Source organism: Chinchilla lanigera, unplaced genomic scaffold, assembly GCF_000276665.1.
Source record: "Chinchilla lanigera isolate Chin_1 unplaced genomic scaffold, ChiLan1.0 scaffold00010, whole genome shotgun sequence".
NCBI classification, from domain to species: Eukaryota; Metazoa; Chordata; class Mammalia; order Rodentia; family Chinchillidae; genus Chinchilla; species Chinchilla lanigera.
The window spans coordinates 34,316,340-34,329,541 of record NW_004955411.1 but is presented as its reverse complement, the minus strand read 5'-3'; the positions used below and the strand labels follow the sequence as shown (position 1 = coordinate 34,329,541).

At 43.4% G+C, this 13,202-nt stretch overlaps 1 protein-coding gene across 7 annotated transcripts in view; it reads right to left on the bottom strand.

Annotated features, from left to right (window-relative positions):
• Positions 1 to 13,202, bottom strand: part of LOC106146276 (transmembrane protein FLJ37396) — a 116,726-nt gene that overhangs the window by 802 nt on the left and 102,722 nt on the right. For 5 of the 7 annotated variants that reach the window (XM_013510801.1, XM_013510800.1, XM_013510799.1 and 2 more), the window contains 2 exons: positions 6,704 to 6,797; positions 5,512 to 5,646 (listed from right to left, as the gene is read on the bottom strand). In XM_013510801.1, coding sequence (XP_013366255.1) covers positions 5,512 to 5,646; positions 6,704 to 6,797 — 229 coding nt within the window. Of the gene's footprint in view, positions 1 to 7; positions 269 to 5,511; positions 5,647 to 6,029; positions 6,575 to 6,703; positions 6,798 to 13,202 lie in introns of those variants that run through there. The other 2 variants (XM_013510802.1, XM_013510803.1) reach the window with 2 other exon arrangements.

Here is a 13,202-nt window from a genome sequence, read left to right as displayed (position 1 = left end):
GTTCTCGGTTTCTTCCCTTCCTCCCCCTCCTCTCTCATCCTCTTTCATGGTCTCCATCATGCCTCCTTGTTACGTCACCATCCCTCCTCTTGTTCCACGCTTGTAAGAGGAGCTGTCATTCATCCATCAGTCATCCATCTTTTTATTCACAGTACACTGTTGTATGAGGAAATCACAAAATTCACTTTAGCGACTTTAAGAGTTGTGGACACTTCCTGGAAGATGTAATAACAGAGTTGGGAGGATGAGTGGCGTCCTCTACAGCCCCCTAAAGAAATGATGGGGTATGTTAAGGCAAGGATAAAATATTCCTGGACCAAAAGAACAAAAGCATGAAGATGCGAGACAGTATGAAAAGCTTATGGCATTTAAAACTTCTTTATTTGATTGGAAGAGCAAGGATAGCGCGCTAGGTTTGGGAAGGAAAGTTCTTGCATCCTCGCTAAGGAGACTGAGTTTTGCTGCTTGGGCTGCAAAGAGCCACGGAAGGGTTCTACTCAAGGAGACACAGCTGCTGTGGTCATTGTGCGGAGGACGGATCTTACCGGCAGCGGAACAGCGGTGCAAGGCATGAACTTAGAGGGGTGACGGCCAGTCGGAAGGCCATTCCAGTCACACGAGGGAGGCAGATGACAAGAATTCGAACAAGACCGGGAGGACGAAGAGCAGGGGTCTGTCACGGTTTATACGGGGATCTCCCCCAAAGCCTCACGCACTCATAGGTGCGGTTTGCGGAGGAGACTGGATCCTAAGGGTGTGATGCTCACAGTGCATCGGCCCATTGATGAGTTTGTAGCTAATGTGAGGCTGGGAGGTGAAGCTTCGTGGCAGGAGGGCGTCCCTGCGGGCGTGGCCTGGGAGGGTCTGTGGCCTCCGTCCGCCCTGGATCTGTTTCTCTGCTTCCCGCCACGTTGCACAGGAGCTCTTCCCCACTGCCGTGCCCCTCCGCCACGCCGTCCTGGAGCCAGCCGCCCGCGGACTGGGGTCTCTACAAACTGTGAGCCAGAAGAAACCTTTTCCTCAAGCTGTGGGTGTTGGGTGCGGTGTCTCAGTGGTGTGAAAGTAACTAAGACGTATAACTAAGTTCGTATACACTCAAACTTAGAACGTGATGTTGGCAAGTAGTGACTCATGCGTTAGTCCACGGCGCGGAGGCCGAAGGAACTGAGGACAAAACTCGGGTTTTAATACCAATGACTGTTCTGATGGTGAAAAACAGAACTCGGGAGAACGAGACGGACGGAGGAGGAGCTGCCTTTCGGACATGCTGAGCTGTAGTGCCTATGGCATACCTAAACGCAGTCTAGCAGGCATTTGGATGCCCGGGTTCAGGCTTGGGAGAGAAGCTCTATGCAAAGATGTAGATTTGAAAATGGATAATGTACTGGGGGTTTTAAATCTGAGGGATAAAACTGCCCAGGAGACCTGAGGGGAGACAGAGGAGCTCAAGGACCAGGGGGTGGTTGATGGCTTTAAATGGCAGAAGGAAGTCGGGGCAAATGACCCAATGGTGTTCTCTGGGTTTGATAATCAGGAGGTCACTGCTGACCTTAGCTGAGAGCAACCCTAGGTGTGTGGTGAAAGAGGATGCTAGGCAATACTGAAAAGCTTGGTAGGGTATGAACAGGTACAAACTTTTTTTTTTTTTTTGGTCTTTTTGAGACAAGGTCTTGCTATGCAGTTCAGACTGGGCTTGAGCTCACTTTGTGGCCCAGGCTGGTCTTGAACTTGCAACGATCCTCTTGCCTCAGCCTTCCAAATGCTGGGATTACAGGCGTGCACCACCATGCCCAGCTACAAACTATTTTTTCAATAAACATGAGTGAGAAGAGAAGGTCATACTGAGGGACTGGCCAGTGGATTCAGTGCAGCTTCTGGAGAGAGTGAAAGTCGCTCAGCTGCCCACAAGCAGACCGGGGAAAGAACCCATAAGTGGAAAGAGGAAATAGAAGGAAAAGTTGAAAGCGTAGCAAGGACAGAAGACAGCCGATGAAGGGGAAAGAACCCATAAGTGGAAAGAGGAAATAGAAGGAAAAGTTGAAAGCGTAGCAAGGACAGAAGACAGCCGATGAAGGGGAAAGAACCCATAAGTGGAAAGAGGAAATAGAAGGAAAAGTTGAAAGCGTAGCAAGGACAGAAGACAGCCGATGAAGCGAGGTTTCAAAAGAGGTGGGAGCAAATGAACCGAGAAGGTGGTGGAAATACTGAACTTGGCTGGGAAGAGGAACTCCCACGCCCTGAGGCTGGAGGGTAGGAGGGTAGGAGGGTAGGAGGGTAGGAGGGTAGGAGGGTAGGAGGGTAGGAGCGCACCCTGCGACAGGCAGTGTGAAGGGTAGAAATGGAAAGAGGCAATCTGATAGGAATCTTCAACTTTTCTACCAACTCATTCTTTGGCTTTGCCCCAAGCCTGTGTGGAGCATGCTAATTTTATTTTATTTTAATTTTTTAAATTAAAAAAAAATTTTTTTTTGAGACAGGGTTTTGCTGTGCTGTTCAGGCTGGCCTTGAACTCACTCACACTCACAGCAATCCTCCTGCCTCCGGCTCCCGAGGGCTGGGATTATAGGTGTGCCCCACCACACTAAGCTGACAGCTAGTTTTATAAAAAGGCAAATGTCGGCAGACATTTCCCTAATGAAGGTGTATAAAGGGCTAAATTAACACATGAAAATATGGTCAACATTTTAGCAATTCAGAAATGCAACTCAAAGCCACAATTAAATATTATTTTATACCTACTAAGACAAATAAAATTTAAAATATAATAACAAGTGATGAGGAAAATGTGGAGACATCAGAACTCTCATATTTTGGATGAAAGTGAAAATGGTGCAGCTACTTAGGAAAACAGTTTGGCAGTTCCTCAAAATGTAGAGAATAAAGTTACCAAATAAAATGGCATTTCCATTTCTAGGTATATATCCACGAAAACTGAAAGCACATGTCCTTAAAGAAGCCTGTAAATGGATGTTCACAGCATCATTATTCTTGATAGCCAAAAAGTAGAAAACAACCCAGCACTCATCAACTGAGGAATAGATAAAAAAAAGTAGTATATTTATATAATGGGATATAATTTGGCAATAAAAAGGAATGGAGTACTGTTATAGGCTATAATATAAATAAACTTTGAAAATATTATGCTAAGTGAAAAAAAAGTCCAACACAAAAGGTCACATGTTGTATGATTCCACTTATGTGAAATGTTGAGACCTAGAGACAGAAAATAGATTAGTGGTTGCTAGGGACCGAGGCAGGGAGAGTGGGGCCTAACTGCTGGTGTATACAAGGCTTCTTAGGGGAATGATGAAAATATTTTGGAATTACATAGTGGTGACAGCTGCATGATCCTGTGAATATACTGAAAACACTGAGTTAGACGCTCTAAAGGCATACATCTTAGGTTACATGAGTTATGTTCAATAACAAAAATAAAGAGTATATACAACATGGTAGCTTTTGTGGAAAAAAGAAGAACTGAACATGTCTTCTTGCTTTTGCAAAGAGATTTATAGGATGGATGAACCGTAAAACATTGGAGTCATTTATCCACAAAGAGGAAGCCTTGAGGAATAGGATATTTCCTGCTGGATGGTTCTAGCCATTCAATATGCAGAGTTAAATACAAAAGAAGATTTATTAGCATATCACTACAACTAAGAGACCAAATAAGGACTTGGTCATACACTGATTCACAAATAGGTAAGATGTAAGGGAGCAAAAGGGGGCAGGAAGGAATGAAGGAAGGGGAGAGATGTTGATTGGTTTCTTGCCCCGCTGTAATTCCTGCTGAGTTGCTATGGCACCCAAGCCAGTATGGCGCTGCAGGCCATGTGGTATGGTGCTGAGTCACCATGGCATCCAGCTAATATGGCGCTGGCCACTAAAGGCCATGTGCTAAGCCCCACCCTTCTTCCCCTGAGTCGAATTACAACTTCCTACTTCCCTTTTTGTAATCCTGTTCCCTTCGCCCGTGCTCCCACCCACTCCTGGTCTGCCATGTCAGGCAGTGCGCCTCCTAAACCCCGCCTCCAGCCTGGGGCTATTTAACCTTGGCCCCCACGAGAAATTGGTGGAGGCCACGTTTTTCTCTTTCCTGTGGCCTTTCCGCGTCCACAATAAAGGCATTTTATTCTGTTTTACTTCTCTCTGCACTGGAAAAACCTATCAGATGTGATACACATTTTTTTGTTTCCCTCCATGGTTCCTGACTTACAACCCCACAGGCCTTATTGTTTCCTAGGTGACTAGAATAATATTGGGGTACTGTAGGCCTCAGAAGGCAGACCGTCTCTCTTCTCTGTCTGTCTGTCTCCCTCATCTTTTCCTGACCTTTCACTCCCTTTTTTTTCTCCCCCAAGACAGGCCATGGACACTGGAATTTCTTTTCCTCAGGGCAGGTCGCAGAAACTCTAATCACAAACTCTCTGACCTGCCTTGCTCAGAAGGGGCGGCCCCAGGCGCAGGAGGAAGGGATGCGGAGGAATCCGGACCAGCCTTGCTGGTCTCCCTCTCAGTGCTAATGAATTTCATCAGACCCATGTTTGTCCGATCACATTTCCACACAACTTTCCATGCTTCGATCAGGCCTGTGTAATGAAGTCTCCATGAAAACCCAAACGACGGGGTCTGGAGAGCTTCAGACAAGCTGAGCCTACGGAGGCTGATAGGAGGGTGAAGAATTCATCCAAGGTTCGGTTCGGGCGGGTGGCACCTCCAAGCTCCACAGAGACAAAAGCTCCTGTGCTTAAGGCCCTTCCAGACCTCACCCTAGACATCTCTTTATCTGGCTGCTTGTTTGCACCCTAAAAACACCTTTAACAGTAAACCTGTCAACATTCTATGTTCTTTTGAGGTACATTTCAGTATTAGATACTTTGGTTTTTTGTTTTGTTTTTCTTCCGGTAGCAGGAATCGAACTCATGACATTGCGCTTGTCAGGCAGGCGCTGTGCCGCTAAGCTAAATCACCAGCCCCCTTGTCAACATTCTAAATGGAGTATTTTTAAGCATTCTGTGAGCTGCTCTAGCAAATTAATTGAACTTGGGGAAAGTATAGCCAGCCAATTTGTAGCCAGTTGGCCAGAAGTTCTGGAAACCCAGACTGGGGACTAGGTCTGAAGTAGGACAGTCGTAGGGACTGAGCCCTCAGCCTGTGGGATCTGATGCTATCTCTGGGTAGACAGTGTCAGAAATGCACTGAATTAGAGGAAGCCCAGATGGTGTCCTCTGCTGAATGAACGAATCGCTTACTTGCTGGTGGGAAGAAATCCTCATGGCTTTTGGGCTCACAGAAGCGATCTGTCTTGTGAATACAGACTGCGAGAAGCTGAGTCTGAATTTTTTTCCTACACAGGTAGGGAGGAGGAAGAAAGAAGGAAGAGGGAGAAGGAAGGAAGGGGGAAGAGGAAAAGGGAGAAGTGGAGGAAGGGAGGAGGGAGGGAGGGAAGAGGGAGGGTGACCTGACACTCCCTGGTGGTGGTGCCCACCCCTCTGCATCTCCCAGGCTGACCTTGACGTCAGGACAGCCTGCTCGCGGGGTGTGGTAGGAGGCTGCCTGCTGAAGAGCCACCAGCAAAGCATTTCTCTGAGCAGCCTGGCATGCGAGAATCACTTGCATGTTTTCCACTCCTGAGTGAGACAAGAGCTAAAGAGAGAAGACATGAAAGGCATTAGGAACCGCTCCCATGAAGACAGAGGTAATTTGAGGGTTAAGATCATCATTTATTCAGCAGTAAATATGTATGTTAATTTAAGTGCAGGATGAGCTGGGTTCCCTGCCTCAGCCCTTACACCAAAGCTGGTCTGCCCCTGAGCAGCACCTCATTCCAGGCAGGCAGCCTCCAGATGGCAACTCTGGACACCATGGTGTTCCTCAGCGGTCAGGAAAGGACGGGTAGGCTCTGATGAACTTCATGGACTTGGTCGCAGGCTCTTATAAGCCAAGATGAGGCCAAAGTTTTAAAATAAAAATATAAACATATATGTATAATCCAAGGGGCAAGATGTTTTGATTTAGACCTAGAATGTCCCCCAAAATGGTCATGTTCAGAGTTAGGGCTTTTGGAGGGTGACTGGATCAGGGATGCCACACTTATCCATGAACTGGTCCACGCCAGGGCCCAGCGCTGAGTGTGCTGTCAGGAGGCAGGGTCTGTGTGGAGCAGCAGACCACGGGGGTATGCTCTGGACAGCTGTATCTCTCTCCCCAACTCCTCCCTTCACTCTCTGCTTCCTCGTGATCAGCCTGATGTGGTCAGCCCTGATGTGAGCAGCCTCCCTCCTCCAGACCCTCCCACCATGTCCTTTCTGTCTTGGAGCCAGGTGACTATGGCCCTCTCTTCCTTAAAGGTGTGGGTATCGGGTATTCTGTCCCAGTGACAACATGATGATGATCACAATGAAGAAACAGCACCGGGCTTAAAAAGATAAGTGAAAAGCTCCTATAACAAGTGTGTGGTTTAAAGGCCTGCTGCAGAGGCGGTGCACGACACGTGCTTCTTCTTCACATCTATCAGAAGTCATTGTATGTGCTGCTGCAGTCTCTGGTTCAAATCAGGCCAGTGCACACATCACTAAGGCAGGGACAACATATTATTAATGAAGTAAACCTTTCTTATAAATGGAAACCAAATGTATATAAACATTGATTTTTTTTCCAACTGCTTGTTTCACTGTGGTTTCTTTTAAAAGGGATAATTTACCTTAAGGATGGCTTCTTTCGTATAAAAACTATATTTGCCAATTTGGTTATCATCCACCTCAGAGATGGCTAAGACAAGAGTAGCGGGAGAATATCTGCAAAAAGAAATAAGAGGTTGTTTTGACGTGACGTGCTGCAAATAAGGAGACGCCCATTCCTGAGTGAGCCACCTGCACCTGCAGGGAGCCTCGGCCACAGAGGCCCGAAACTCCCTAGAGCCACAGTGGCCCCTCGCCAACTCCCCGCTTGTAGATTCTGTAACTGGGCCATGGCCACTGGCCAGCTCCAAGCCTGATGGAGACCACTGTGTATCAGCTCTGAGCAGGATTTAATATTAACCAATTGGCTTTCCAGGTTTACTTGTGAGTCACTGGTCTCTACTGAGGCCTGTAATGTTGGTTGAAGCCATGAGGCCTCAAAGGACAAGACAAGGTCACAGTTGACGACTTTTGGCTCCAATGCCAGTTAACCAAAAGGAGGCTGTAGCTGCAGGCATCTCACTCTTGCGGTAAAGGCCTTCCTGGAGTTAACATAGTTCTCCTAAATTAACATAATATATTACCTGGAGAATTCCTAAAGGGTTTCCCAAGTCCCGCCTAGATTCCTGTATTTTCTTCAGTATCCCCCTACTTTGTTTGAAAATCTAATAAATATGAGCTGCCCAGAGAAGTCGGGGTCTTCACCCAGAGAATCTTAAATATTGTAAGAGAGCTGGACCCTCTTGGAGCCCTGAAATAATTTCATTTGTCTTACTTATTTAAGCCTTCACTGTCCACTCATTTGGGAGACTGTGGGCCTGATCAACCTGCAATAACTACGAATTATGAACCTGATACAAGCCCACCCTGTATTTTGTTTCCCCTTGGCATGGGGCAGAAGAGGAGCTGACTGACTGACACGGAAGAGGCAAATGCTTGGGGAGAGAAGGTAAGCCTGGACGGTCAGCAGCTGCGGAGAGAAACAGCAGCCTGGGCCGGCAGAGTTAGCTCCAAGAAAAGCCCATGGCTACTGTAAACTGTAAAGTGACTTCTTCCACATGGCATGCTACAGTTGGAGAAGAAATCCGGAGCAGTACCCATCATAACTGAGAAGGTGTAATCAGGAGCCACTCTGAGAAGGGGCTGGTTGTTTGGGACTGAGCCACAGAACAACTCAGAAAAATTTCACTTCAGGGTTTCCAGTATTAGCCTCCCACTGTGACTGGGTAAGAGACAGCCACAAAAGCCAATCATGGGGAGGCTGCAGGCTGGACAAAGATCCCCTGAGAGTTTTGGGCTGAGGCTGGGAGGGGCTCAGAGCCTGACCTTCTGTGTTGAGAAGCCGGGACCAGCAAGTGTGGCTCTCAGAGGTGGCCAGATCTGAAACTGCTGGCATAAAGTCTGGTAGTCTACTAGAACCCCACCTCGCCACCCACATCCAGCACAAACACCAGTAATCTGATTGACTCCCTGTCTACCAACATGGGTGAGGACACACCTCAGCTTGGGTGGTTGCCACAGCCTGGAGTGTATGGATAACTGGAGCACGGGGTCACCGTACAAACCCACGGGCTGTGACTTGCTGGATTTGAAGACTGCAGACCCTGGAGAGAAACCGTCATCCAAAAATGCAGAGGAATTTTTTCTTCCACTTATTTAAAAAAAATTATTGTTTTTTCTGGGGGTTGTGATTGTTTTCCTTGTTTCCTTTAATTTTTTCTTTCTATTTCCTTCTTTTTTCTTTATTTTGCTCTTTTTAATTTTTTCTTGTTTGTTCTTTTCTGTTACTTTTATCTAATTATATTAATTTCCTCTTACTCCTTAATAGGATCCCTTATCTCACTTCTCTCTTCTCATCTTCCATTGTTTAATATTTCAAATTTTACTTTAAAAATTCTCCCATTCCCCACTTTCTCTATCTTTACTAGTATGATCATTAAGTTTTATTAATCTTTAGTTAACGCCATGCTATTACTGTTGGATTCTCTTCTATTATTAATGGAGGTGTAGTTTTTGCAATTAGTAGATATTTACAGTATTTCAATATTTGGTCTGTCTTGGTGTTCCTACTATAATTATAGATCTCTTTTATATAGTTAAGGGTGGTATACTATTGCTCCTTAATGCTATGTTATTTTTTGTTTGTTTTTTTTTGAGACAGGGTCTCACTACATAGTTCAGACTGGCCTTGAACTTGTGGCAATCCTCTTGCCTCAGCCTCCTAAGTGCTGGAATTACAGGTGTGTGCCACCATGCCTGGCCTTCATGTTATGTTATTAACCAGTCTGTCATTACTACTGTTATTGCTGCTGATTTTGTTGCTATTGCCAGGGTGACATAATTATTGCTATTGTTTTTCTGTGTATGACAATATCTGGATTACCTTTGTTTCATTAAGAATACTGTAGTCCATTCCCAGACATCTGAGTGCTGGGTCAAATCCACTGTATTCTTCCCTCCCAGGTTAATGCAGGTAGCTGAATCTTGGGACAGAGGCAAAGGCCTGTAGTTATCTATGCTCAGAATGCGTCACTGGAAGCAGACACTAACATGTCTTCACACAAGCAACAAAGCCTTTCTGCCACAATCAACCCCTAAACCTCAGTGCGCCAACACACACACACTTACACACACACACACACACACACTCATACACACACAGAACAATAAAAACATAAGAAGACAAGGCAACAAAATGCCTCAAAAAACTTCCAACACCCCTAAAACTGATCCATGCAGCATCACGGGAAAGGAAATCAAAAGCCACACAGCTGAATTACTCAAAATGATGAAAGAAGACATAAAAAAAATACACAAATAAGGTGCTCATTGAGCTCAAAGATGATATAGCTGAACAGATAAGGGACTTAATAAACAAAATGATCAGCAAGTTTACAGAAGACACTCGCTGAGCTAAGAAGAATGATATAAAACATGAACAACAAGGTTAGCAAAGAATTAGAGACAATTAAAAGGTGCTAAACAGAAACCTAAGAGCTTAAAAATTCAACAGAAAGTATAGCCAGCAAAAGTGACCAGTGTGAGGATAGAGTATCAGAAATAGAAGATAGGGCTTATATTGACGACCAGTTACTCAGAGATACCTTAAAAGCAACAAGAGAACATGAAAAATGGATCCAACAGCTGCTAGATGATGCAAAAAAGATTAATGGGAATTGCTGAAAAATCAAAAGACAACACAAATGGCATAAAAAACCTGTTTACTGAAATAATAGAAGAAAACTTTCCAAATCTGAAGAAAAAATTTAACATACAGATAAGTGATGCATGTAGAACCCCAAGCAGTTACAGTGAGAAAAGAACTGGCCACAACACATCATAGTCAAAATACTGAAAGTCCAATAAAGCACACAATCTTAGAAGCTGTTAGAGAAAAGCAGTGAATCACTTGAAAAGACAAACCCATTAGAATTATAGAAGACTTTTTTTTGTACCTGGGATCGAACTCAGGACCTTGCGTTTGGCAGGCAGGCACTTGTGCTGCTGAGCTATATCCCTGGCCCAGAAGACTTTTCAATAAAAATTATAAGCCAGGAGATCTCAGAGTGAAGTGTTGCAAACCCTAAGAAGAAAACTTCCAAGCCAGACTATATACCCTGCAAAACTGTCTTTCAACACTAGCACCTTAAGAAATTCATGACCACCAAACCAGCACTTCAAAAAAAGAATTTCCAAGAATATCCTAGAAAGAGAAAATGAAGCTAACAATGCCCATGAATACATCAGGCAGAATTAGCAGTTAAACATAGGGGGTGAAAAAGGGAATCAAGCCAGGCGTGGTGGCGCATGCCTGCAATGCCAGCACTCAGGAGGCTGAGGCAAGAGGATCATTGCGAGTTCAAGACCAGCCTGGGCTACAAAGTGAGCTCAAGTCCAGTTTGAACTGCATAGTGAGACCCTGTCTCAAAAAAACCCCAAAAAACCAAAACCAAAACGAAAAAAAATGGAATCAGCAACAGGCAAATAATGCAATGACAGGAATGTCAATATTTTTTAATAATAACTCTCAATGTTAATGGTTTCACTTTCTCAATCAGAAAACAGATTGGCAGAAAGGATCATGAAACAAAATTCAACAGGATGCTTACACAAGAAACATTCAATCCGAAAAGAAATTCATAGACTAAAAATCAGAGGATAGAAAATAATATTCTATACAATGGGAATCGGAAAACAAGCAGGAATAGCTATCTTATTTTCAGATAAAGTGGACTTCAACCCAAAACTGATCAAAAGAGGCAAAGAAGGTCAGTACAGTAAGTCCCCAACTTACAAATGAATTCCATTCCAGAAGAATGTAAACTGGATTTGGTCATAGGTCCGATGAAGTGAATCTTATAAACCTTTGACACAGCTATACAACATAAACATAAAAACACCAAATACACACACAAATATTACAAATAAACTATTTTTGCTTTTACAGTCACCTTAAAATGGGAAGGTAGATACATGAGCTACTTCCACAATTTGTTCCCATCTACAGATGTTCACAATACATGGTCTGTATCTGTGAAAGTTCATAACTCAAATGTTTGGAAGTCAGGGACTTACTGTACATATTGGGTAAGGCAGCCGTTCCACAGGAAGAGATAACAATTACAAACATATATGCGGAACTTCATAAAACAAATGCTACAGTGGCACCTCAGGTCATGAACATTTTTGTTTGTGACCAATTCAGCTTTTTTTTTGGGGGGGTACCGGGAATTGAACTCAGAACCTTGTGCTTGCCAGGCAATGTCAATGAGCTTGCCAGGCTGTGTCAGTGAGCTTGCCAGGCTGTGTCAATGAGCTAAATTCCCGACCAGTTTGCAAGCAGAAATGTTTGGCAAAATTTTGTTTGTGTTTGTGAACTGTGCACTGGGTGATGATAATGATGGTGGTGAAACAAATTAAGCCCATGAACTAAGGAACTACTGCACTAGACATTAAAAAATCAGATCAACACCAACATAATTATTATGGGGAACCTCAACACGCCACTGTCATCAATAGATAAATCAACAAAGAAAAATCAGAGTTGAATCAAAACATTGAACAAGTGGACTTACTAGATATCTTCAGAGTGTTCCACCCAACAACAGAATCCACACATTTCTTAGAAGCCCAAGGAAATTTCTCCAAAACAGACCACATATTAACCCAAAAAGCACAGGTTATTAATGCAGAAGAATCAAAATTGTCCCAAGCATATTATCAGATCTTAGCACAATGAAACTAGAAATCAATGGTGAAAGAAACCACAGAAATTCTCCAAACATATACAATACACTCTTTTTTTTTTTTTTTGTCTTTTTGAGACAGGGTTTTACTGTGCAGTTCAAGCAGGGCACGAACTCACTTCATAGCTCAGGCTGGCTTCAAACTCTCACAGTGATTCTTCTGCCTCAGGCTCCCAAGTGCTGGGATTACAGGCATGTGCCACCATGCCTGGCCTAAACAATACACTCTTAAATAATCAATGGGTCACAGAAGAAATCAAGGAAGAAATTAAACACTTCCTAGAATCAAACAATAATGCCAGTACAACTTAGCAGAACCCGTGCAACACAATGAAAAAAGTCTTAAGAGTGAAGTTTATAGCTGTGAGTGCCTACCTCAGAAAAATAAAATGATTCCAAGTAAATAACCTAATGATGGACCTCAAAGTCCTAGAAAAATCCAAATCCAAAACTAGTACAAGGCAAGAAGTTATAAAGATTGGATACAAATTAATGAAAATGTTTTTTTTAAATTAATGACATTAAGACTAAAGAATAGAATCAATGTAAACAACATAGATGAACCTTAACCAATCTTCCCCAAAAAGGAAAGAAAAAACCCAAATCAATACAATTAGAAACTCTTGAAGACATAGATGTAGGTAAGGACTTTCTGAATAGAATCCCAATTGCATGAGAAATAACATTAATACATGTATGTATCATGTCAAATTAAAAGCTTCTCTACAGCAAAAGAAGTAAAAGAGTGAAGCAATAACCTACAGAATGGGGAAGATATTTGTGAGCCATTTCTCAGACAGAGGACCAATAGCTAGAATATATAAAAAGTTCAAAAAAGTTAGAACGCCCCCAAAATAAAATACCAAATAAAAAATGAGCATCTGAAATGAATAGACACTTCTCAGAAGTACAAATGGCTAATAAATAGATGAAGAAATGTTCAACATTTCTGGCCCCTAGAGAAATGCAAATTAAAACAACACTAAGATTCTATCTTATTCCCGAAAGAAGGGCTATCATTGAGAAATTCAATAATAACAAATGCTAAAATAACAAAACGAAACAAATGCTGGCAGGGCTGCAGGGAAAAAGGAACTGTTCTACACTGTTGGTGGGAATGGAAAATAGTACAACCATTATGGAAGTCAGTATGGAGATTCCTAAAGCAATTCTATTCGACCCAGCTATTCCCGCCTCTAGGTGTCTTCCTGAAAGAGTTAAAGCATCATACAGTGATACATGCACATTTATGTTTAGAGTGACACAATTTACAAGA